Source organism: Chiloscyllium plagiosum, chromosome 18 (assembly GCF_004010195.1).
Source record: "Chiloscyllium plagiosum isolate BGI_BamShark_2017 chromosome 18, ASM401019v2, whole genome shotgun sequence".
Lineage (NCBI taxonomy): Eukaryota > Metazoa > Chordata > Chondrichthyes > Orectolobiformes > Hemiscylliidae > Chiloscyllium > Chiloscyllium plagiosum.
The window spans coordinates 18,673,338-18,699,700 of NC_057727.1; the positions used below are offsets into that span (position 1 = coordinate 18,673,338).

A 26,363-nucleotide genomic window follows, 5' to 3' on the forward strand; every position below is an offset into this window, starting at 1 on the left:
TGGGATCGGGGAGTCCAGAATTAGAGGGCATAGGTTTAGGGTGAGAGGGGAAAGATATAAAAGAGACCTAAGGGGCAGCTTTTTCACACAGAGGGTGGTACATGTATGGAATGAGCTGCCAAGGATGTGGTGGAGGCTGGTACAGTTGCAACATTTAAGAGGCATTTGGATGGGTATATGAATAGGAAAGGTTTGGAGGGATATGGGCTGGGTGCTGGCAGGTGGGACTAGATTAGGTTGGGATATCTGGTCAGCATGGACGGGTTGGACTGGAGGGTCTGTTTCCATGCTGCACATCTCTATGACTCTATGATTGAATTTCTTTTTCTATCCTTACTTGAAGTTAATTCATGTCCTAATTTTTAAGTTAATTCTTTCTGAGTGACTCATGTTTTCATTACAAATGGTTCAAACTCAGTCTTTGTGGAATAGAAATTCAACTTAGGCAGTGGTGCAAACTGGTAAATATCACTTTGGTTGTTTGTTTGCATCAGCACTTGATTTGGTTCAGTTGGAGTCAATTGGAACTGGACATCAACTACTGTTATAACAAGGTTTATCTGACACCATTGATTCTATAGGCCCTTGTGGCATGGTGGTTGTGTTCATAGCTCTGAGCAGGGGATCCTCGGTTCAAGTTGCACCTGTTCCAGAAATGTGTAATAACATCTCTGAACAGGTCGATGAAAATATCGACATCATCGGTTCTGCATCGCCAACCAAGGTGAATTTTTACCACTAAATATAAATATTTCACTCGATTTTGTTAATCCTCATGATTGAATTAAGTTGCTTCTCATTAATTTTTAGATTATTAAAGGCACGTTTATTTTACCTGAACAATTTAGTTGACAGAAGTAAGAACAACTTTACATGGATTTAATGGGTTTTAACCTTTCTTTCCTCTGCCTAACAACAAATGTAGGAATACTTTAAAATACGACCTGAGGGCTTCGGAGATGAAGATGTTTTTGTTTGTGAATCTCGATATTCTGCAAAAACTAAATCTTTCAAGAAGATTAAATTATGGACTATGCCTCTAAGTGCAGTGAAATTTGTTCCAAGAAACACTCCACTGCCTGTTGTTCGTGTTGCTTCTGTATTTGCTAATGCAGACAAAACCGAAAACAAAGAATCTATTGAACCAATGGCTGAAGAAAGCAAAGGTGATGAGAATAACAGCATTATTGATAAGGTATAAACATCCGTGTTATATTAAAATTTATCATGCAGATTATTTGGTATGGACAAAGGGAAATATGAGTTTTGCTACTACATAGTCAGATGAAATGTGTGTGTTTGGATTTTGTTGTCCACCAGAGGTGGCAACTCTGGCAGAAACATTTTTCAAATGACTTGCGTTTTATATACTTCCTCATTAATAAGGAAAGTTTGTATCACTATTAAAGTTGTAGTATATCTAAGTTAGTGAACTGACTGTCATTGGTATTAAATCCAAACAGCATAATTCCACCTCTTGGAAATAGCATTATCCAGATTGTACACTGCAGTTGGTGTAGATGTCAATCAGGAAAATGCAAACTGGAACAACTTTTAAAAATCCAGTTGATAACTGATGACTTAATCATTAGATTACATAACATCATGTGCCAATTAAAAAAAAAAGCTCTTTCTTCACAGACACTGCTCGACCTGCAGAGTTTCTTCAGCATCTTCTGTTTCTTTATCATCTGCCAAGTATCACTTTGGTTAAGGTGTAAATGTAAAGTCACCATAGTCTTACCAGACAATAGGGCTGTTCTTTCATTATAGAGAGATAGTTGGTAGTGGTTTGTAGAGAGACAACTGAGGGTCATCATGCCTCAGAAGAGGGTGTGGTTGAGAAGGAGAGTTCTTCATGGTAGCCTCAGCCTGTGTGGGAATTCAAACCACACTGTTGGCTTCACTCTGCATTGCAAACCAACCGTCTATCCAACTGAGCAAAGTGTACTGGCTAGTCAAAAGATTTTGGATTCTGGTCTCATCATTGATCTAAATCCAGAACCTTCTCTGATGTTTTAGTGCAGTTGTAAGAATAATGGAGACTAGAAGTTGAGATGTTAAGCAGAAGATCTTTCTCTCAAGTACTAGCCAACATTCCTCCCTCAACTGATATTATCTTGATGAGACAAAGATTCAGTCTTTGGGAATGTCTGAAAAAACTCTGCACTGTCCCAGGATACTAATGTGAGTTCCAGATGTCCATAATCACTCAATCCTAAACATATTTCAGCACCCCTTATCCAGCAAGCCTAAAGCAAGGAAAGATATTTTCTTCTATCATTGTGGTTCTAAAAGTTGTAGACCTCTTATCCCACTTTACATGTCATGCCCATCAGCATCACTGTCTGACACAACTCTACACGTCATGTTTAAAACTCTTAATACCTTTGATCTTACTGCTTCCATATTCCCCACCCTCTACGTAATAAAGTTATATCTTAACTGTGAATCCAACCTTTCACATTGGCTTATTGACTAAGGGGTCATTAACAACAGAGAAGGAATAGCTTTCACTGTTCACTTCATGTTCCATTGCACAGTCTTTTCAGAAGCTGTCAATGGGGATTTATAGTAACCCTGTCTGTTTGTATTTGTATTTAAAAGAAAAGATGTTTTGCACTAAAAATGACAAATCTTTATCCAATCTAACATCTCCTTATGAGGCTAGTTGTCAAACTTTGTTTATAATGTTCCTGGGAAATGCCTTGTAATGTTTATTAAGTTAAAGGTGATATATCTGGAAAAACTTTTCAGTGTTCAAAGTTTGAGAGAAGATTTGTAGCTCGGGTGCTCGTTGTTGTGGTTCTGTTCGCCGAGCTGGGAATTTGTGTTGCAGACGTTTCGTCCCCTGTCTGGGTGACATCCTCAGTGCTTGGGAGCCTCCTGTGAAGCACTTCTGTGATCTTTCCCCCGGTATTTGTAGTGGTTTGAATCTGCCGTTTCCGGTTGTCAGTTCCAGCTGTCCGCTGCAGTGGTCGATATATTGGGTCCAGGTCAATGTGCTTATTGATTGAATCTGTGGATGAGTGCCATGCCTCTCGGAATTCCCTGGCTGTTCTCTGTTTGGCTAACGATCCGTAACCATGAACACCAACTAGCCACGAAACGACACGACCAGCTATCCTTAGTAGCCACACATGCAGATGACAAGCAACATGAATTCGACTGGGACAACACTACTATTATAGGACAAGCCAAACAGAGAACAACCAGGGAATTCCTAGAGGTATGGCACTCATCCACAGATTCAATCAATAAGCACATCGACCTGGACCCAATATATCGACCACTGCAGCGGACAGCTGGAACTGACAACCGGAAGCGGCAGATTCAAACCACTACAAATGCCAGAGGAAAGATCACAGCAGCGCTTCACAGGAGGCTCCCAAGCACTGAGGATGCCACCCAGACAGGGGACGAAACGTCTGCAACATAAATTCCCAGCTCGACGAACAGAACCACAACAACTTTTCAGTGTCCTAGGACAATAAAGCAAGTTCCAGGCATCCATAGTCACCCATGTCCCAACCCAAAACATATTGGTACCCCTTACCCAACAAGCCCAGACTCAGGAAAGATCATTTTCATCCATTATTGTGTTCTAAAAGTCGCAGACTTCCTATCCCACTTTATATGTCATGTCTATCCATATTGCTGTCTGGCAGAACTGTCAGTGAGGCATTGATGTTAATTGCAGTCATTCTCATCTGTTCTTGAATTCAACTCTTTTGTAGTTGTTGTTCAATGGATTATATTTATGTTGTTTCCTTTTCTTTATATTGTATTTGTATTTTTTATGACTCAATTTTATGACTTTGCACTTCTCTACAATAAATGATAACTCCTTTTTTTTGACCAAATTGATAACTTCTGTCAAGCATCTTGTGACATTGTATTGTTATTCACATTGTTGGAACTAGGAAAACAATGTGCTTCATACCTAATGGAATATTTTTGTTTTGCATTCTAAATATATGGCAGTGTGTTTTAGTGCCTGTCCCAATCAACAGTGCTTGCTAGTCCATCAAGCTTAGTTTCTTAGTGATATCGTTTATGCCTGCCTCTCTAAAATTAAATGTTTTTGCTGTGTTCTACTTTTCTATTATGGGTCTAATTTTAAACTTCATATCTAGTCACTTTTAGTGAACATTTGACCATATCCACCATTTCTTGGTAATTACATATAGCTGTTCTAGAATTCTTCCATATGAGGATTCATGACTGTTTAGGGTCAGCACATCGACTGTGTTAGATAAAGAGAGATAGAGGAATCTAAAAACAGGATGAGAGTTTAAAAATCAAGACTTGCTTATCAAAGACTTACAGGACCTGTATGTCTCACAGCTCAGGGGTTATAGGGGAATAGAACTTGATGCAAGATGCAGACCAGCCGATTTTTGGATGATCTCAAGTGTACAGACAGAGAAATATGAGAGATCAGCTCTACAAAAGAGCTGAATTCAAGAGATCAAGTGAGAGTTACTGCAATTGATATTAATATCATATATTACTGAATGTGGCATCAGGGAGCCCTAATCGGAATTGGTGGGGGGGGGTGGGCAGAAACCCTCTGTTGGTTGGAGTCCTACCTGGCAGAAAGGAAGATTGGTTATGGCTCTGGTTAGTTCAGTCATCTCAGTACCAGGACATCTCAGCAGGAGTTCACCCGGATAAATATTTTTCAATCAACCTGTTCAGAGACTTAATTACAAATCTCTAAAGCAAGTGGGATTGAATCCAAGACACCTGGCCCAATGATAGTATTATTATCACAATCACAGGAGCCCCAGTTTCTCAGGGTAGTGTCCTTAGCCCAACCCATCTTTAGCTGCTTCATCGGTGACTTTCCCTTCGCCATAAGTTCAAAAGTGGGGCTGTTTACTGATTGCGTAATGTTGAGCACCATTCACAACAACTCATACTGAGGCAGTCCATGTCCAAATGCAGCAAAGCATGGACAAGTGACAAGTAACCAAGCACGCAATGACCATCCCCAACAGAGTCTAACCATTACCATGGACATTCAGGGTATTATCATTGATGATTTTCCCCACTATCTACACCCTGGGAGTTATTATTGACCAGCAATTGAACTGTACTAGCCATATACATGTTAAGCTACAGGAGCAGATCAGAGGCTATGAATTCTGTAGCGAATAGCTCACCTTCTGATTCCCCATAGCCTGCCCATCATCTACAAGGTATTTGTAAGGGGTGTGACAGAATACTTCCCACTTATCTGGTTCAATCAACATTCAAGAAGTTTGACACCACACAGGACAAAGTGATGCACTTGATTGCCACCATATCCACAAACATTTACATCTCCACCACTGACACTCAGTAGCAGCAGTGTATAAATTCTACAATATGCATTGCAATTCACCAAGGTTCTTTAGATAGCACCTTCCAAGCCCATTACCACTAACATCTGGAAAGACAGAGCAGCAAATAAATGGAAACACCAGCTCTTGCATGTTTCCTTCCAAGTCATTCACCGTCCTGACTTGGATATGCATTGCTGTTCCTTCAGACTTGTTTGAATACCAGTGCTACTTGTATAAGATTATCAAAACAATGATTTCCTAAATTGTCATTTATGTTTGTTTTCAGAATGTAATTGTCATAGACTCAATTCTCAGTGGTCATTTATTGTTAGTAGCTCCTTTTATAGATAATATTTCTCAAATTTGTCTGTCCAGGAACGAGAGGATGTGCCAGTGGAAATTTCAAATGGAGAACCAGGCTGCCAGTATTATGAGCAGCTTCATTATAATGACTTGTGGCTTAAAGTTGGAGATTGTGTCTACATAAAATCCCATGGTTTAGTGCAACCACGTGTAGGCAGGTCAGCAATTTAAAATATTTCAATTATAATGCAAATATTTACTCTCCATCTGCAAAAGTCTCTGTGAAATATTGCTGTTAACAATTTTTGATTATTTGTGTACCGTAAACATTATTATTTCTTATGATACCCATGGAAGCAACAAACCAGAAGAACCAAATTTACCAAACCATCCAACTAAAAAGTTCAATGGACACAATTTCTGTTTTCTATAACTTCTCTAACTTTCCTGCTAATTTGGTTTGAATCAGCACAGACTTCCAAGGTGACAGCAACATCCAGAAGGCCAAGCACGGGAAAGTCAGTCAGTATGAACCAGTATACATCAAATAGTAGCTACAACAAAGATAGATCTCATTTGTGATATTGTATGAATTTTGGCCAGAAAGTCTTTCAAAAAGCCCATCTTCTACAGGTAGAATCCCAGCTCAAGGAGTTTGCCACTGGTTCACATTGGACAGCAATTGTCATTCAACTTAAGTTCCATAGATATAATCTTCAACAAAATACTACATTTCTTCAGAAGTTTCTTACTACTTCTCATGGACCTTGATTGTGTGGATCTACCAGAATCACCTTTTATCTGAACTTACATAATGACTGGTACTCTGTGTTGCTATTCTGGTCAATCAGTTACTTTAAAGTAACAAAACACATCAGCAACTTTATTTTTGCTTAGCACCCACTCCCAGATCCAGCCTTCTTGTCCTCTTCCTTTCACTACACCAGCCCCTTCCTTGCCTACATGAGTCAACTTGCTCAACTCACCCATGGATCACACGGGTGCATTTCAAGTTCTTTTGGTTGCTGAATCAACATTGTAGCAGTGGCTACTTTGCGTTAAATTAAAGCCATCAGCAGCTGGTCTTCCAGCACACCCACCTGTTTCCTATTTTACATAACGTTCTACCACTCCTACAAGCTGAAATATTAGCCAAGCCACTCAAACTTGAGTTAAGCCAGCTGTTCATGCTAAACCACTGAACATCTTCCCAAAAGCTCTCGAGGAGAAGGGAGCTATGGCCTGAAATCTGGTTGATGCCAAAGCCATAACCCCATAGCCATACAGGAGGAGCCACAGTGACTTCATCACATATTATCAAAACATACAGTTGGTTTTATAGCATCTACATTTCTATGAAAAAAATAAATTACTGTTCAAAACAGGATTAAAATCAAACTTGTATATCTGTTGATAGGATTGAAAAAATGTGGGTGCGGGGTGGTGCTGCCTATTTCTTTGGTCCCATATTCATCCATCCTGAGGAAACTGAACATGAACCTACCAAAATGTTTTACAAGAAAGAAGTGTTTCTTAGCAATGTTGAAGAAACCTGCACCATGACCTGTGTAATTGGTAAGTAATTAATACCTGAATACTTATTATTGAGTAATTTATTAAATTTCAACATCAATTTGATAAACTAATCTAGGGACAATTCAGAATTTTTAAATGTCTATATTGGCTATTAGTCAGAATTACATAAATCATTCTGACTCTAAGTATCAGAAGTAATATAAAATGGTATAAAAGGTTATATAATAAATTCATTTATTTGAAGTTAATTATTTTGACTTTAGAGGAGTTTAACAGACTTAATATACATTCTCATGTTAGTGTTTCTAAGATAATATTTGGTGCTGTTGCATGCAGGCAAGTGCAGTGTATTATCATTTAAAGACTACCTCTCTTGTCGACCTACGGAAGTGAATGAAAATGATGTGTACATTTGCGAAAGCCGTTACAATGAAACTGACAAACAAATGAAAAGATTTAAAGGCCTAAAAAGATTTTCCTTATCTGCTAAAATATTGGATGATGAGATATACTACTTCAGGTGAGGCCTCGTACTTTAAGTAACAAAGAAGCTCTTTGAAACTATCCTGTTTGACTTTGGTACTTACTGCTCTGCTTTTGTGTTTGAGTTTTTTATTGGTGGGCGTTCTTAATCTGTGGTGCATTATTCATTAATTCAAATAGTGAAGAGCTGAAATGAAAATAATTATTTTGAAAACTCACTGGAGATTTTCTCACAAAGTGGTTATGGGTCAAAAAATGCAAGTGCAGAAAAATGGGGAATTCAGAGGAGTCTTTGAGACAATACAATGCATGAGTAATGCACTGTAGCTGAACCCCATCAACAAATGGGATACCCAGGACAGCTAAGCCTGGTAAGGGAAAAGGGGGTACATCTGCCTGTGCTGGAAACTGAAACACATGCAGATAACTGTGAGATGTGAGCCAGAGAGCAGAGAAAAATATCAGGCTGCATTGTCTGTTTTCCTAATATTGATGCCCTGAATTTAATTGGTCCATGTTGGTTTAAGTAGTCAATAATGTTAAATAATTAGCATAAATCAGTTACTCATTCTGCAGTCGTGCACTCTTTACACCTGTTCATTTTCACTAACATAAAAATTATTTTGTAGGAGCTTATAGTTGTTAGTATGAGTAGTATAACATCAAATTCAAATGCTAGTCCTATTTAATATATAAACTTCATAATCCTGTTTTTGATAGGCTTTATCCATTCTTCATTGTACCATTAATTTGAGCATTTACTTGTGGCCATAAAGAGGGGAATTACTGTCACAAAGATACACTTATTCTACTTTTTCAGATTAGATAGATCTGCTGTTTTTAAGTATCCCTTCCATGTAAAAAGTGGCAAGGAAGATGGAAAAAAAAGGAAAATAATTAAGAGAAATGTAAAGCAGAAACTTGTGTTTGTAAAACACCTTTCACCTTTTAGTTGTCCCAAAATCTTTTTGTTGCCAGTTAAATAAATTTAAAATGTAGTGACTGGTGTAAAATTATTATAAATGAATACTTATAAGAATTTTACTTTGTGTAGAGTGTAATATACAGGTCTTGTACATGACAGTTCCTGGTGAAAGTGGAAATTATATATATTGTTCCAGGAAACTTATTGTTCCCCAAAAGGAACCATCTCCTCTTTTGGATAAGAAAATACAGGAGTTAGAGATGAAGTTTGCTGAGTTTGAAGAACCTGATGAAGATCATGAAGAATGTATTGAAGAAGAGGTTGAAACTGCTGAACAACCCTCGGTGCCTCAGTTACAGACTCCTGTTACCAATGAAATGGAAATAGCTCCATATACACCTCCACAGGTACAATACTAGGATCTTATTGGGAACCTCTATGGGTGCAGGATTATGGAAAGGAATAATAGAGTTCACAGAATCACTACAGTGTGAAAACAGGCCATTTGACCCAACAAGTCCACACCAACCCTCCAAATAGCAACACACCCAAACCCAAAGAAAAATCATACATTTACAGAAGCTAAAACACCATGGTGAAGAACTGAACTTTAAAAAGTTCTATGTTTGTGAAACATAAAAATGTTAGGGTATCCTGTACATCTACAAATTTTTGAGAGTAAACATGAACTCATAAGCCTGAATAACCTCACCTAAACAACTGTTTCAAAATTTAATTATCTACAGTGCTAATAAAGGAATTCCGAGTCTACTGAATAAGACATTGCAATTGTGATTTTAAAATAGTTGTTTGTTTAATAATTAATCAGAGAAAGTCTCAATCTTTTTGCCCACCACCATTCCGTGCTGGTATTACCAGTCTTGTTCTTTTTGCATTATACGTACAAAGTTCTGCTCTGTATACTCCCCTGATGCAGATATAGAAATGCGATAACATATAAGGTCTTTACATTGTCTAGTTAGGACTATACTTCCCGTTGTGGCATTGGTTTGCAGGGTCATCAAAAGCCAAATGGGAAGAAACCTACTGTCCATTAACAGGGTGGTGTAGAGTATAATGATAAGCTTCATTGGCATGATTCAAAAATGCCACACCTGAAAATAAAATCTATTTCTTTGGCCAACTTGGAAACGTGTTCCTGAACCAGGCAGTTCATGTTTCTCCGCAACACTGTTTATAACTCAACAGCAAACCTGACTCACCCATGGAATCGTGAATTGCTGTAGCTGTTGCTATTGGTGAGATTCAACCATTTGGTTTCTATTGATTCAGCAAGCCAGGTCTACAATGAGGACTATTATCCTAACTGGACAATACAGAAGCTTTGCATGTTCCAAACAGAACATTGATTTGCTTTTATGAATTATATGAATAATTTATATTTCCAATGGAGTTTACAGCTGTATTACCCAGAATTTCTAGGTTTTAGCTACTTTCGCTGGGGAAACTACATAAATAATTTTGAATAATTTACTGAAGTGAATGGTGAAAAGGTCAAAGATGGGTTATCCGTTATTTAAATTATACAGTTCTACCTCTGATTTGCTTGTTTACTTTGTGTTCATTTTAGTTTTTTTTAATTAGGTCCTTAATCAGGTTTTCCATTTATCTTGTATTTACATATGAACATTAGAACTAGGAGCAGTAGTAGGCAATTTTGTCCCTCAAGCCTACTCCACCATTTAATACAATTGTGGCTGATCTCATCCCAGCCTCATCCACATTCCTTCCATAACCCTTTAACCCATTACTGATTGAAAATCTGTCTATCTCATAGTTACATTTACTCAATGTCCTGGTGTCCTATGCACTCAGGGATAGTGAATTTCACAGATCCATGAACCTTTGAGAGAAGTCATTTCTCCTCATCTTTGTTTTAAATCTATAGACACCTATAGAAGTTCCCCTATGAGCCGAAAACTATGACCTCTCTTTCTGGATTATCTCACAATGGTAGCCTGTTCTCTGCCTGCTCTACTTTGTAAATCCCCGTTAGCATTTTTTGGTATTTTAGTTATATCTCCTCTCATCCTCCTAAACACTTGATTCTCTAGCAAATATAGGCCTAAACTTTCAATCTTTCCTCATAAGAAAAGTCTTTCATCACTAGAAATAATCTAATGAACCTTCTCTGAACTACACCCAATGCAATTCCAACCTTCCTCAAGTAAGGGGAACAAAACTGAGCACAGTATTCCAGATCAGTCTCAAGAATGCCTTGTACAAACACAACAAAACTTCCCTGCTTTTATACTTCATTCCTTTAATAATAAATGCCAAAAATCTATTTGCCCCCTCTATTACCTGCTATGCATACAACTTTCTGCGACTCATGCACGAGGACATGCAGATCTCTCTACACCAAAGCATTTGAAGTATCTCCACTTAGATAATAAGTTGCCTTTTTATTCTTCTGATCAAAATAGATAACCTCATACTTACCTACATTAAACTTCATCTGCAAAATTTTGGCCAATTCACCTCTATCCATATCCATTTGATAAGTTCTTATTTCTTTATTGCAGCTACTTCTCCCCCTATTTTAGTCTCATCTGTAAATTTGGCTCTGATGCATTTGATCCCTGCATCCAAGTCTTGAATATAGATTATAAATAGTTGGGGCCCGAGGACTGAAATCGGTGGCGCCCAACTAGTTATATCCTGCCTACTAGAAAAAGACCCACTCGCTGTTTTCTTTTGGTTAGCCAATCCTTTATCCAAGCTAATAAATTACCCCTAATGCTATATGATCTTACCATGTGTATTAACCTTTTCTGCAGAACCTTCACAAATGCCTTCTGAAAGTCCAGACATAGGACATCTGCAGTACCCCAATTATCCACCTTGCTTGTTACATAGAGTTATACAGCCAAGCACAACTAGTCCCACTTGCCTGCACTTGGCCCATATACCTCCAAACTTTTCCTATTCATGTATTTACCCAAACGTCTTTTAAATGTAGTAATTGTACCTACATCCAACTCTTCAAAAATCTCTAGCAGATTATTCAAACATAATTTATTCTTCATAAAACAATGCTAGCCGTGATGGATTGCATTTTGACTTCTCAAATCTCCCATTGGTACTTCCTTAATAATGGATTTAACACTTTAATCTCCAACCTAGAAGTTATATCCCCAATGTTTAAGTTATATCTCAAACAAATGAATTATGGAATTAGATATTCACAACACAGTGTGCATTTGGAAATAGAATCAGCATCTACCTTCTTTGCCTGCAAGATATCAAGACAATTAGACCCAAAAAACTTACAAAAAAGATGTAATAACCTACTAAAGGAATTCCTTAATGGGAAAAAAGTATATCAAATTTTAAGGGCAATAATAGAAGAAAAAACTTGATATAGTTCACTAGTGGGATGTGGGTGTTGCTGATTGAGTCAGCATTTATTGCTCATCATTAGTTGCCCTTTATGTGGTAGTCAGTCTTTTTTTTAAATTCAGTCACTTATACCCTTACATCATAATTCTACAATCTGTTCAATTATCCATTTAGTTTAGATTTAATGTTCAAATATTGTGTAAGACCTTTACTTTTATAATGTACTTATTGAAGGTGTGCAATGTAAACTGAATGCATGCTAAAGACCCATGGAATATGATTTTACCAAACTGATTGAATAGAGATCATATTCGAAGGATCTTTCTCATTATCCTCTATATGCTTAGAAGTGCTACATCTAACTGTCATATATTGCTTACATATAGTCAACCCCTAAATCCATTAAGGGTACTAAACAGAAGGAAGGAAAGAGGAAGACCAACCCAAGTGGCTACATCTTGTTTAGCAGTGAAATGAGAGCTGTTATCAAAGCCAAGCATCCTGACTTCTCTTTTGGAGAGCTGAGTAGGCTTGTGGGTACAGAATGGAGAAACCTTGAGGCTGTCAAAAAAGCAGAGTATGAAGGTAGCTCATTATTTATTCTTTTTAACAAAGAGATTCACAGTGTATGTTTATTTTTTTAAAAATCAAGTGACTTTGACAAGTCAATGGCCAGTTGACTCCCTAAATTAAGTTACCTGATACAGTCACCCAGATACAGTTATGGTACGTATCTTTGCATTTCATCCACTTCAAAGTATTGCTATTGCAATGTTAAGGTTACTGCCAGTTACTTGAAATGTTAAACCTCCTTTCTGTGTGCAGAAAGGCAATCTTTAAAATGTTTCAAGTTTGCTAACTAGCAATGTTTGCTCCCTGCCTTATTTGTTTATCATTGAAATTAAAGATTTAAAATTTTAATATATCTACCCACTGTTTTGTAAACTGCATTTTTCACACAGATGTAGAGTTTACAAGAAATGCAATGTGGTGTTGTTTTCCTTTCTGTTCATCCACTGCCATTAACTACTTTTGTCAGTCTAGTCTGGAAGTTGTGCCTGGTTGGGAGGGAAGTATGGTATCCTCCCTGGGAATTATTCGGTAGAGGTTTGTAATCCATTTATTCCTAGATAGATGGATCTATACTTAAACTTTGACAAAATAACCCTTCGGGTTATGAATGTAGGTTAGTCTTTGTGAATATATTCATTGAAGCTTTATCTCATCCATGCAAATTTCTAATTCTGTGCTGTAATAAATAAAATGAGTGGTGTGCCCATGTGAATATACGTTCGTGTTTTTTCAGAGCGGGCAGCAAAGCAGGCTGAGCAGCAGGAGAGAGAGCGTGCAGCTCAGCAGCAGCAATGTGCCTCCCCACGGGCTGGTACACCTGTAGGTGCCATCATGGGGGTAGTACCACCTCCTACACCAATGGGAATTCTCCATCAGCAGATGACCCCTGTCACAGGTAGCATACAAGAACTAGCTAAATGGCAAAGGACTAAAATTCTGTTGAAATTGCTTTCAACCAAATTTGGGGTGGGGGGTCATTTTGCTGTTTTTACATTTGCAAGGTTTTCATCAGTTCCATGGTGGTTTACCAAAATTACATGTAGAAAGTCTCTCTCTAGGGTCACATATCAGAAATTATTAAAGTTTAAAACAGTTTTCTTAGATTTTCTGATCCAAAGTGACGATTTTAACTTGCGTATTCATCTCATGTCTTGAAAAGTTTAAATTATTGCATCAAAATATTTTTCTTGGAAATACTGTAAATGTCAATGCATTCAGTGATATTGCAAACATGTTTTTAGCAAATGTTTATGAAATATACACAATATAAAAGAAATCAATGGAGTTGGATGCTTGGTAATCTAAAAGAACACCTAGAATGAAAAGTAAAAATAAGTTGGTGCAATAAGTATTTCTAAAGACCTGAGGATATCATATTTTCAGATATTTGGAAAAATTAATATTTAATCCTTGTATTTTGTAAACAGTTCTATTACAAGGTCAAGAACAATGTGATGTAACTTACAAGCTGTTGCTAACCATTGCTAAAGATTAACCATATGTACAAGAAGTTTTAATTCATTTGATTAAAATTGTACATTGGTGTAATCTGGCAATATTTCTTCCTTCATTGTTATCTTCCACATACATAGGAATAGTCCAGTCATCCAACAGGACAATTGCAGGGACATTGATCCTTAAAGACCTTTTTTAACCAAGGTCAGGTTAAGTCACATGATTCCATTTGCTCAGTTATTTTGCTGTTCATTTTCTGTTATCATCTGCTTTGGTTATATGGTTGTTGATTGTTAACAAACTTAGTATGCTTTTGTCACAACAGTGTTCATTCCTAGAATTTCTCTTTATTGGGTGTTTGCCATTTTGTCAATTTTTAGATAAATAGGCTATGTTGGGCTTCAGATTTCTATTTTAATTGTAGCAGTTTTTAAAACATTTTGTGATTTGACATATTCAATCCATGCTCTTGCAGCAATTTGTAAATAGTACTTCCATGGTCAGTGAAAACAATTCTGTTCCATTTGATGAGTTTTTGACTAAAGGCAAGATTTTGGCTCATTCCTGATTCGTAACCCTGAGCTGTTTTATTTAAAAATCACACAACACCAGGTTATCGTCCAACAGGTTTAATTGGAAGCACACTAGCTTTTGGAGCGACGCTCCTTCATCAGGTGATTGAGCTGTTTTATTTGACAGTTTTTTTTGTTATTGGTGATTTGCCATTGTCTTTCATTGTCCAGGGCAGTGTGAAGAGGCAGGTCCCAAGTTTACCTCAACCAGACAGGACTTGAACCTATACTATTGACATTATTCTAAACCATAAAGTAACCACCTAGTCAAATTAAGTAATGCACTCCCCCCAGAAAATAGAATATGTGACATAAAATCACAAAACATGATTTTTGCACAGACTGTCTAAATATTAACATGAAATCCCTATTGCTGATATTTAGTTTTTTTCTGTTGTTAGTTTTTCTACTGAGCAGTCAGACATAGATTGCAATCAGACTGTTTTTACAAAATTCTCTCATCAATAGCTTCATGAAGTTTTTTCTCTAATTACATTGGAGGTGGCAAAATGCGCACAAATTCTTGATGCTGAATAAAAATTTTCTATTGTCATGCACCTGATACCAAGATGTTGAATGAGTTAGCTGACCTCAAAGATCTGATACCTTCTTATCTAACCGTGTCAAAATAATTGGCTCATCAGGCTGGCCATCAGCAAATATGATACTGTATTAATTTCTGCTTAACAAGTGGCTTCTTAAATTACAGGATCCATGTAATAAATACATTTCAAGACTCTAAAATTTTCTTCCAATTTTCTTACAACACATTGAAGATATACTCATCATGGAATAAATTGAACAATAAATGATTATGCAATATTTTACCAAAAGTTTGACCATAACCAATCAAATATGCCTTTTCTTTTGAATGATTTGTTTTTGTTTCAATACTTGAAATCAAATACACGTGAACATTTTTATTTGCTCTCATTTCTTCTTATGTAGGAAGTGCTTATATACATGGTAGAAGCAACCTGACTCATTATGTAACAGCACTAGCCGCAATAGCTTCTTGTATTGATCATATTCGTACACTGATCTTTTATCCTGATTGAGCAGCCAAATTTGTCCCAATACAGCTAAAGCTTGACTATTGAAAGCAATATATAGAACTGAATTTTCATCTGTTTTTAGTAAAACCCAATTTGCATAATACCATGGCTCACAAACTATATACCCAACCCATGGCATTTTCCAAGCCGTGACAGAGTGCAAAAGCCATATTAGGCTGGTTAGAAGACCTAACTCAGTACTCCAACACAATAACCAAACTCCCCACTTTGTTACAGTGCTCCCTCCTCTAAATCTTACCCATTACACCCTGTCAAGTTATTATGAAGGCCAACAGTGTGGTGACATTCATTTCAAGGCAATTTGAGTAGATGTCTTGCAGTACTTATACAAAGCCTTGGTCAGACCTCACCTGGAGTATAATATATACTCTTCGACACCTTATATAAGAAAGGATGTAATTGCCAAAGATGAGTGCAACTGAGGTTCGCCAGATTAATTTATGGAATGGCAGGCTTGTCTCATGGGAGAGACAAGAAGTGCTCATGCCCGAAATGTCGATTCTCCTGCTCCTTGGATGCTGCCTGACCTGCTGCGCTTTTCCAGCAACACATTTTCAGTTCATGGGAGAGAGCAACAAATTGGCCAAAACAATTGGCAGGCCTGAGGTTTGGGAGCTGTTTAGAATTCAGCGAAGGAGGACAAAGGAATGAATTAAGCAGGGGAATGTAGAATATGAGAAAAGTTAGCAGGGAACAGACAAATTTAATCTAAGAAATTTCATAAGTATGTGATGAGAAAAAGATTAGAAATATTCCTTACAGTTAGAAGAGGGAAAATTATAATGAATAACAAAGAAATTACAGAGCAATTAAAGTGTTCCCCCCCCCCACCCAAATCCCACCCTTCATCTCCTGCTAACCCCACTGTATGCGAGCTATACAGTTTCAGATAATCTGTGCCATTCTACCACTCTTCTGTGCACCCAGACCACCTATGGTACCCCATGCCCCCTCTATGCTAGAATTACCTTAACCTCTCCAATCATCCCTGCTCTCCCATGCAATATGTTTCTCCCACAGTCATTCATAAGTATACAATATATATGTTCCTCAGAAGCCATGCAATAGTAATGGAGGTTATTTATAAATAATTAAAAACACAAAACTTTTAACAATCTAAGAAAATGCTGAAAGCAAATGCAATATCATGGACAAAACATACCAAAGGAAAAGTATAATCCTTTAAGTGCCAATTAGGTTTGTAAACAGACAAGAAATCACATCAGATTACATACTTTGTTATTACAGGCTCATTAAACTTTCAGTAGTTTTCAAACCACATGTTGAGTGAAGCTTTTGAAAACCAAGCCAAACATTCAAAACATAGCATCTGTCAAAATAAGACATTCTAGCTCCATTGACTGAACAGATGACAATTTCCATTTCAATACATTGTCAATCAGTAGAGGGTGACCAGGTTCAGAATTTTTTTTTCTCCCTTCATCAACAAAGTATTGGAGAGGATTCTGAGAGACAGGATTTACTTGGAAAACGATAATTTGATTAGAGATAGTAAGCATAGCTTTGTGAGGGCAGGTCAGACCTCACAAACCTTACTGAATTCTTTGAAGTGGTGACAAAACACATTGAAGGTAGAGCAGTGGATGTGGTATACATGGATTTTAGCAAGCTATTTGATAAGGTTCTCCATGGTAGGCTCAATCAGAAAATAAGGAGGCATGGGATATGGGGAAATTTGGCTGTCTGTATACAGAATTGGCAGGCACATAGAAGGCAGAGGCTGATGGTCGATGGAAAGTATTCAGCCTGGAGTTCGGTGACCAGTGGTGTTCTGCGGGGATCAGTTATGGGACCTCTGCTCTGTGATTTTTTTATAAATGACTTGGATGAGGAAGTGGAAGGTGGGTTAGTACGTTTGCTGATGACACGAAGGTTGGTTGTCTTGTGGATGGTGTGGAGGGCTGTTGTAGGTTACAATGAGACATTGACAGGATGCAGAACTGCGCTGATAAGTAGCAGATGGCGTTCAACCTGGAAAAGTGTGAAGTGATTCACTTTAGAAGGTCGAATTTGAATGCAGAATACAGGATTAAAGGAAGGATTCTTATCAGTGTGGAGGAACAGAGGGATCTTGGAGTCCATGTCCATAGATCCCTCAAATTTGCCTCCCAGGTTGATAAGGTGGTTAAGAAGGCATATGGTGTGTTGGCTTTCATTATCAGGGGGATTGCATTTAAGAGCTACGAGGTTATGCTGCAACTCTATAGATTCCTGGTTAGACCACACTAGGAATATTGTGTTCAGTTCTGGTCGCTTCATTATAGGAAGGATGTGGAAGCTTTAGAGAGGGTGCAGAGGAGATTTACCAGGATGCTGCCTGGACTGGAAGGCATGTCTTATGAAGAAAGGTTGAGGGAGCTAGGGCTTTTTTCATTGGATCTAATCCGGCTGAAATGGCTATCACAAGGGAAATCATTTTAAGGTGAGTGAAGGAAGGTTTAAGGGAGATATTAGAGTTCGGTTCTTTACTCAGAGTGGTGGGTGTGTGGAATTCACTGCCAGCAGTGGTAGTAGAATCAGATACATTAGGGACATTTAAGCAACTCTTGGATAGGCATGTGAAAGTTAGTACAATGAAGAGTACATGTGTTAGTCTGATCTTAGAGTAGGATAGAAGACCAGCACAACATCGAGGGCTAAAGGGCCTGTATTGTGCTGTGCTGTTCTATGTTCTAACAAGTTATTTTAAAAATCGGCCAGACAAGATAAATTACATTAGTAGACGTATTTTTATATTTTTTTTCTCTGCATTATGGTACTTTCTCCATTAGAAGATTACAGTTATGGATATAATGCTGAGAAATGGAAGGGTCAACATACTGATAAAGGACAGATCCCTAAGATGAATTCTGGCATTAAAAACTCATCTGCACTACATAACAACAGCTAATTGCAACATTTGAAGATGTAATAATGTTTCCAATTCCTCAGCTAGTTTTCCATTTTCTTGAAAAATTCTGAAACCTGGCAAACTTTGAAAAATTCTCAAACTTGGCAAAACCCTACATCTTCAGATGAAAATACTGAGGGAAGAAATCCAATCCATGTCCTCCATTTTAAAATAGGCAACTGAACCTCAGCCAGGGTGGTATCCATTTTGTATCTAGAAATTCTATACCCACAAAAGTACCATTGAAAAATGGTTTGGGGTTTGGAATGCAGAGGAAAATCAGAGTTCCTCCTCAGAAGATTCAGTATAATAATTCACACACCAAAATGCATTTCTGCACCTAAGCACAAATTTTGCTCACATTCTTTGTAATAACTATTAAAAATGTTTCAGTAAAAAATTTAATAAAAATTAGCCAAATATTTATGTAGTCACAAAATTGACACCACTACAATATTTGAAACAAAACTGAACCATTTGAAATGTAACTGAAACATTTGAAACGTAACAAACCTTCAGAATATTTACAACTGTTCAGTTCATAGTTTGATTGAAGTGTATATCGTCTGTATTGAAAATATAATTAAATACAGTCTGAGGAAAGAGACATCACTAGCAAGACCAATATTTGTTTTCCACATATAATTGACCTTCAGAAAATGTTAGTAGCCTTCTTTTGAAATCACTACCATTCTTATTGTAAAGGCATTCCCTCAGTACTGTTAGGAAGGCAGTCCAATGTATTGACCTTACAACGATGAAATAACAGCAATATGTTGCTGGGAAACCATCAGCAAGAATCTCGATTAAGAACACAACTTTGGAAAATTGATTATTTTAATCAATCCAAACTTCAATCCTAATTTGAACCTTTTTGTACAGAAATTAATGTGCATAGTTTTGGAAGGATGATTTTCTTTGACTACAAGTTTTGACTTGTAAATAGACAAAGAAATATCAATAAGGTTATTTACAAGAAGCATGAGTGAACATTATATGTTTTTTTCAAATTTTGTTGATTTTGATATGAGAACTTGTTGGTTGGCATAGACTTGGTGAGCTCAAGGTTAAATGCTGTATAACCCTAACTTGTGGGATTTTTTCACGTTACTCTTGTTTTTGATTTAAAGTTTCAAGATGCCATCCGTTTTTCAACTTTAAATGTCAAACAAGTTTTGGCATTCATGCTAAAAGAGCTTTTAATAGTACCTATTGGATAAGAGAACGTTACCACAAATCAAGAATTATTTGTGTGTTCTAAAGCAAAGGGATGATCAGGTTATTTGCAGTTATTCTGTGTGAATATTTTAGTTAAGTCCAAGGTTAAATCCTAAACATCTAACAGATTTAGTTTGAATAAATCCAATGTTAATGTTTAGATTTACAAGCTAAATAGGCTACATAATTAGGGAGCCAATCCTTATTTCGGATTACTTAACCAGACCAAAGGTTACATCATTCTCCTCTTGCAGCTAAGAGAACTGTCCTATAGTATGTGGAAAATAACTGAGGAAAAAAAAGCTCAGGTCACTACCTTCAGTGGGCACTGTCCTCCTCCTTTGAATGATGTTATCCTCCACATACCAGGCTCTTCACTGACCTCCAATCTGAACATATCTTTTAAACCAAGTTGTATGATTTAATTTCATACATGCATGCTTTACTGCTGCTTTTTGGGTGAATTTATAGATTTCTGAAAGAGGATGAATCATGTGGCTTACCTTAATTATGCACTGAAAATGTGTTAAAGGGACAATGTCCCTGTGTTTTTCCCCTCATTGGATGACAGGACTTTGGTATGTGATGGATAATATTCAGAGAATGGAGAAGACCCTACCGAAGGTAGGTAAAGCTGACTTTTCAGTCATAAATTAGATTTTTGAATTAGACAATGTGTAGAGATTTGAGCAGACACATTTTATTACTATTCACATAGTTGGTAAAATGTGTATAATTTCATTATTGTTTGTGTTATTTCATTATCACGTACTAATAATGTCCATTCCTTCAAGTAGTTATAGATTTCCTCATCCATTAGTTTGTAGTGCATGCCTCATTATGCAGACCAAGGTTCCCTCTAAGTATTCAAGTGGATTAAAAAATAAATCAACATGTTAATGACTGGAGAAGCCAATCATAAATTCAATAATAACATTTCCTTTATGTGTGCATTACAAATTACCAATCCAAAATTACTCATGTAAGAGAGAGCTTTTCTTTAAAAATGCCACAGCTAATTTAGAGGGAACATTGATGCAGACTGTGTTGCATGGTATTGACATCCTTGATGCATGTTTGAAATTTGTTGTTATCCTTTAAGGCATGATAGGTGGCTACCCACAGGGCATGCCACCATTACAAGGCCCAGTTGATGGCATGGCCAGCTTGGGCAGCATGCAGCCACTTCACCCTGGGGTGCCTCCACCACCCCACCTTCCCCCAGGCATTCAACCATTGGGTAAGAATATCATTACTAGATCATTATCATGTTTGTAATGTTTCATCCTGCTTTAAACAGCCATTGATACTAATTGTGTACAGTTCAGCAAGAGATTATTAGAGAAAAGTTATAATTATGCCATTCACTGTAATTTTATTATAAAATTGGGGAAAATCAACTACATTGAAAATTTTGTAGATTGAATAATTTATTCTAATTTCTCAGTATATTTTTCATTTTGAAAGTAATGATGCATTTTTTGACCTAATTGCCATGTTCTGATCTGTTCTGCTGAAATAAATGTAAAGAATTTTAGTGGTGAACATTCCACTGATTTCTTTAGTATAAGAAGGCGATTACTTTCTATCAAATTGTTATTCTGAATGTAAGATGTTCTCCAAACAAATGACTTTCTATAACGTATTCACAAACAATACTGAATGACAACCAGGATTTTACTTATAGCAATGACCGAGGAGAACCAGTGGATGTGACGTATTTGATTTTCAAATGTCTATTGATAAGGTCACAGGAGGCTAGTGAATAAAATTAGAGCATGTGGGATTGAGGGAGAATAGATGAGCAAGGACTATGAATGGGTTAAAGAAAGAGAGCAGAGTGTAGGAATTAAGGGATCATTCTCAACCTGGTAGGCCGTTACTAGTGGGATACCACAAGTTAGTGCTAGGTTACAACTGTTCATAAGTTATATGAATGATTTGGATATGGGTACTAATTGTTGTATTTCCAAATTTGTTGAGGACCCCTAACTGGACTGGAACTGTAAGTTCTGAGAAGGTACAAGGAGCCTTCAAGAGGACTTAGATGGGTTAAATGAATAGGCTAGAACATGGCAAATGGATATAATGCAAATCAGCATAAGCAAATAGTGCAAGAAATTTCCTTTGGCAAAGAAAATGAAAAGGTAGAATATTTCTTAAATGGTGAGATGCTGCAAGTGCAAATGTCCAGGTGTCAGATTGCTTGGTGGGAGAGCATTTCAGTGGTAGTGATCACAACTCCTGGACCTTTATTATACACTTGGAGAGGGATAGGAGCAGATGGTATGGGAAAGTATTTAATTGGCGGAGGGGGAAATTACAATGCTATTTGGCAGGAACTTGGGCACCTAAAGTGTGAATAGATATTCTCCAGGAAATGCACAACAGAAATGTAGAGGTTGTTTAAGAAGCATTTGCTGATAGTGCTGAACAGGTTTGTCCCACTGAGACAAGGAAGGGATGGTAAGTTGAAAGTACCTTGGTTAACAAAGGATGTGGAACATCTAGTCAAGAGGAAGAAGAAAGCTTACTTAAGGTTGAGGAGGCTCTAGAGGGTTACAAGTTAGCCAGAAAGGAATGAAGAATGTACTTGGTCAGCATGACAAAGCTTTAGCAGGTCGGATTAAGGAAACCCGAAGACATTCTACACTTGCTTGAAGAGCAAGAGGAGGGCCAGAGTAAGGGTAGGGCCAATCAGTGACAGTGGAGGGAACTTAACACCTGTAGTCAGAAGAGGTAAGGGAGGTCCTTAATGAATACTTTGTTTCAGAATTCACTACTGAGAAAGACCTTCATGTTTCAGAGGACAGCATAAAACAGACAGATATGCTTGAATAGGTTGACGTTAAAAAGGATGTGCTGAAAATTTTGAAAATCATAAGGACAGATAAATCCCCTGGGCCAGATGAGATATATCCGAGATTACTACAGGAAGCAAGGGAAGAGATTGCTACACTTTGGCAATGATTTTTGCATTCTCGCTGTCCACTGGAGTAGTGCCAGATGATTAGAGGGTGGCAAATATTAATCCCTTATTCAAGAAAGGGATTAGGGATAATCCTGGGAATTACAGACCAATCAGTTTCTTGTCTGTGGTGTGTAAAGTATTGGAGACGATTCTGAGAGACAGTATTTATGATTACTTGGAAAACCATAGTTTGATTAGCGACAGGCAGCATGGATTTGTGAGAGACAGGTCATGCCTTATAGACCTTACTGAATTCTTTGAGGTGGTGACAAATCAAATGGTTGAAGCTAGAGCTGTGGATGTGGTGTACATGGATTTTAGCAAGACATTTGATAGGGTTGCCCATGATAGGTATATTCGGAAAGTAAGGAGGCATGGGATACAGGGAAATTTGACTGTCTGGATACAGAATTGGCTGACCAACAGAAGATAGAGGCTGGTGCTAAATGGAATCATTTTGGAAGGTCAAATTTGAATGCAGAATACAGGGCTAAAAGCAGGAGTCTTGGCAACTTGGAGGAACAGAGGGTTCTTGGACTATATGGCTATAGATCCCTCAAAGTTGCTACCCAAATTGATAGGATTGTCAAGAAAGCATGTGATCTGTTGGCCTTCATTAGCAGGGGATTAAGTTTAAGAGTTGTGAAGTTATGCTGCAGCTCTGTAGAGCCCTGGTTAGCCCACACTTAGAATATTGTGTCCAGTTCTGGTCACCTCATTATAGGAAGGATGTGCAAGTTTTAGAGAGGGTGCACAGGAGATTTACCAGGATGCTGTCTGGACTGGAGGGCATGGCTTATGAGGAAAGGTTGAGGGAGCTAGGGCTTTTAACATTGGAGCGAAGAAGGATGACAGGTGACTTGATAGACATGTACAAGATGCTGAGAGGCATAGATAGAGTGGATGGCCAAAGACTTTCTCATGGTGGAAATGGCTATCACAAGGGGACATAATTTTAAGGTGAGTGGAGGAAGATTTAAGGAAGATAGGTTCTTTACTCAGGGAGTGCCAGCAGTGGTAGTGGAGTTAGATACATTAGGAACATTTAAGCGACTCTTGGATAGGCACATGGAAGATAGTGGAATGAAGGATATGTAGGTTAGTCCGATCTTACAGTAGGATAAAAGGCCGGCACACATTGAGAGCTGAAGGACCAGTACTGTGCTGTTCTGTTCTATGATGTCCAAAGAGATCCATAGCAGGAGGATTAAAATACAGGAGCAGGAATGTCTTGCTGCAGGGCCTTGGTGAGGCTATACCTTGAGTATTGTGTACAGTTTTAACCTCCTTACCTGAAGAGGGATATTCTGGCTATAGAAGAAATGCAACCAATGTTTACCACAGTGATTCCTGGAATGGCAAGACTGATGATTGAAGAGATACTGGATCAGTTAGGACTGTATTCACTGAAGTTTAGAAGAATGAGGAAACTCAAAGAAACCTCTAAAATTCTAACAAGTCTAGACAAAATAAGTGCAGGAAAAATGTTCAAGATGATGGGTAGTCCAGAACCCAGGGACACAGTTTAAGGCTAGAGGATAAGCCATTTAGGACTGAGATGAGGAGAAATTTCTTCATCCAAAGAGTGGTGAGTCTGTAGAATTCTCTGTCATAGAAAATGGTTGAGGCCAAAACATTGAATGTTTTCAAGAAGGAATTATACATAGTTCTTGGAGCTGAAGGGTATAGAGAGTGTGCGACACCAGGTTCTGTGTTGGATGATCAGCCATGATCATATTGAATTGCAGCACAGACTCAAAGGATTGAAATGTGTATTCCTGCTCCTATTTTCCATGTTTCTAAAAATATTGAGAAAACTGGGTCTGTATTTCTGAGAGTTTTGAAGAATGAGAGGTTATCTAATTGAAATTTACAAAATTTGTATTGGGCATGACAGAGTCCACATAGATAGAATATTTCCCCTAATAAAAACAAAGTGCCAGAGAAACTCAGCAGATGTGGTAGCATCTATCTATAGAGAAACACAGGTAATGTTTTGAGTCCAAGCAATTAATGATAGGTTTGACTTTTAGCTCTGGTGCTGCAACTAGCTTACAGCAATCATGCCTTGCTTCCTGTGCTAGAATTGATATTCTACAGATTTTGGTTACACTTAGAGTCATTACAGCACAGAAGATCGTATGTCGCATCGTGTTCATGGCAGCTCCTTATTGAGTAGTTCAATCAGTCTCAATCCCAGCCTCTGTCTCCATAGATCTATAGTTTGCTTCTGTCAAGTGCCCATCCAATTTTTATTTTGAAATCGTACATCAACTTTGCTACTGGTATCTTTAGAAACAGTGAGTTCCAGATCAATGCATAAAATGCTCTTTCTCACTCACTCTGTATTGGTCAGTCATAATCTTTAATCTAGCACTCCTAGTCCTTGGGCTGTCCACTAATGGGAACAATGTTATTTTTGTCTTGCTTATCTAACCTTGTCATGAACCTGTGCATCGCTATCAAATTTCTCCTCGATATCCTTTTGCTTTAAACAAAAACAACCTAAGCTTCTCCAACTTAACCTTCGAGATAAAGATCTTGCAAGGACCTAGAATTGGGAGATCAGAACCTGGAAATGTTTCTAGTTAGATTTAAGCAAGTTTAATGGCCACAAACAGAAAAGTAGGTGATAGAGGAAGAAGCATAAGTGGTTTGGAGTACTGTAGAATATATCAAATTTCAGGATAACATAAACAAAAACAGAAGTTGCTGGAAAAGCTCAGCAGGTCTGGCAGCATCTGTGGAGAGAAATCAAATTTATCGTTTCGGGTCCAGTGACCCTTCTTCAGAACTGATGCTAAATGTTGGTTTATAAGCAGAGAATTGGCTGGGGAGAGAGGCTAAGGAGGAAACAATACGTAGGGATAGAGCCCAAAGAGAGAGAACAGTTGGACAGACAAAGGAGTTGATAACGATCTGGCTGGGAGGGTGAATAGATTAATGGAGACTTAGGAGCTAACAATAGGTAGTGTATAATGGCAGACTGTGATAACAAAGCCTGGTGTGTGGATTAGGGGGCTAGGACATGGGGTAGTTCATGCCCTAAAATTGTTGAACTCAGTATTGAGTCCAGAGGGCTGCAGGGTCACCAAGCACAGACTGGGTGACTGCTTCACAGAACATCTACATTTTGCCCACAAAAAAGACCCTGAGCTTCCAGTTACCTGCCACTTTAACACACCACCTTGTTCCGTGGTCAACATCTCTGTCTCAGGCTTCCTACAATGCTCCAGTGAAGCTCAGCGCAAGCAGGAAGAACAAAACCTTATTTTCTGTTGCTGCTTTTCGAATTAGAGTCATAGAGTAATAGAGATGTACAGTACGGAAACAGATCCCTCGGTCCAACTCGTCCATGCTGACCAGATATCCTAAACTAATCTAATCCCATTTGCCAGCACTTGGCATCTATTCCCCTAAACCCTTCCTATTGGTATCCCCATCGAAATGCCTTTTAAATGTTGCCAGCCTGCACCACTTCCTCTGTAAGCTCATTCTATACACACACCACCCTCTGCTTGAAAGTTTTGCCCCTTAGGTCCCTTTTAAATCTTTCCCCTCTCACCTATATGCTCTAGATTTGGACTTCCTCACCACACTTGCCTATTTACCCTATCCATGCCCCTCATGATTTTATAAACCTCTAT

The 26,363-nt window shown here is 37.9% G+C and overlaps 1 protein-coding gene and 1 long non-coding RNA gene across 5 annotated transcripts in view; one reads left to right on the top strand and one right to left on the bottom strand.

The window, feature by feature from the left end:
• The window catches only part of LOC122558912, a 9,895-nt gene extending 3,174 nt beyond the window's left edge, over window positions 1–6,721 (bottom strand). The window contains exons 1-2 of one of the 2 annotated variants that reach the window (XR_006314269.1): window positions 6,620–6,721; window positions 1,745–1,872 (exon numbers count right to left, since the gene is read on the bottom strand). This is a non-coding gene — a long non-coding RNA (uncharacterized LOC122558912). Of the gene's footprint in view, window positions 1–1,744; window positions 1,873–4,592; window positions 4,670–6,619 lie in introns of those variants that run through there. The other variant, XR_006314270.1, reaches the window with a different exon arrangement.
• The window catches only part of pbrm1 (polybromo 1), an 83,261-nt gene that overhangs the window by 44,312 nt on the left and 12,586 nt on the right, over window positions 1–26,363 (top strand). Inside the window, exons 17-24 of one of the 3 annotated variants that reach the window (XM_043707855.1) lie at window positions 926–1,195; window positions 5,706–5,851; window positions 7,051–7,208; window positions 7,506–7,689; window positions 8,774–8,984; window positions 12,327–12,525; window positions 13,247–13,408; window positions 20,848–20,985. In XM_043707855.1, coding sequence (XP_043563790.1) covers window positions 926–1,195; window positions 5,706–5,851; window positions 7,051–7,208; window positions 7,506–7,689; window positions 8,774–8,984; window positions 12,327–12,525; window positions 13,247–13,408; window positions 20,848–20,985 — 1,468 coding nt within the window. The remainder of the gene's footprint in view (window positions 1–925; window positions 1,196–5,705; window positions 5,852–7,050; window positions 7,209–7,505; window positions 7,690–8,773; window positions 8,985–12,326; window positions 12,526–13,246; window positions 13,409–20,847; window positions 20,986–26,363) is intronic. The other 2 variants (XM_043707856.1, XM_043707858.1) reach the window with 2 other exon arrangements.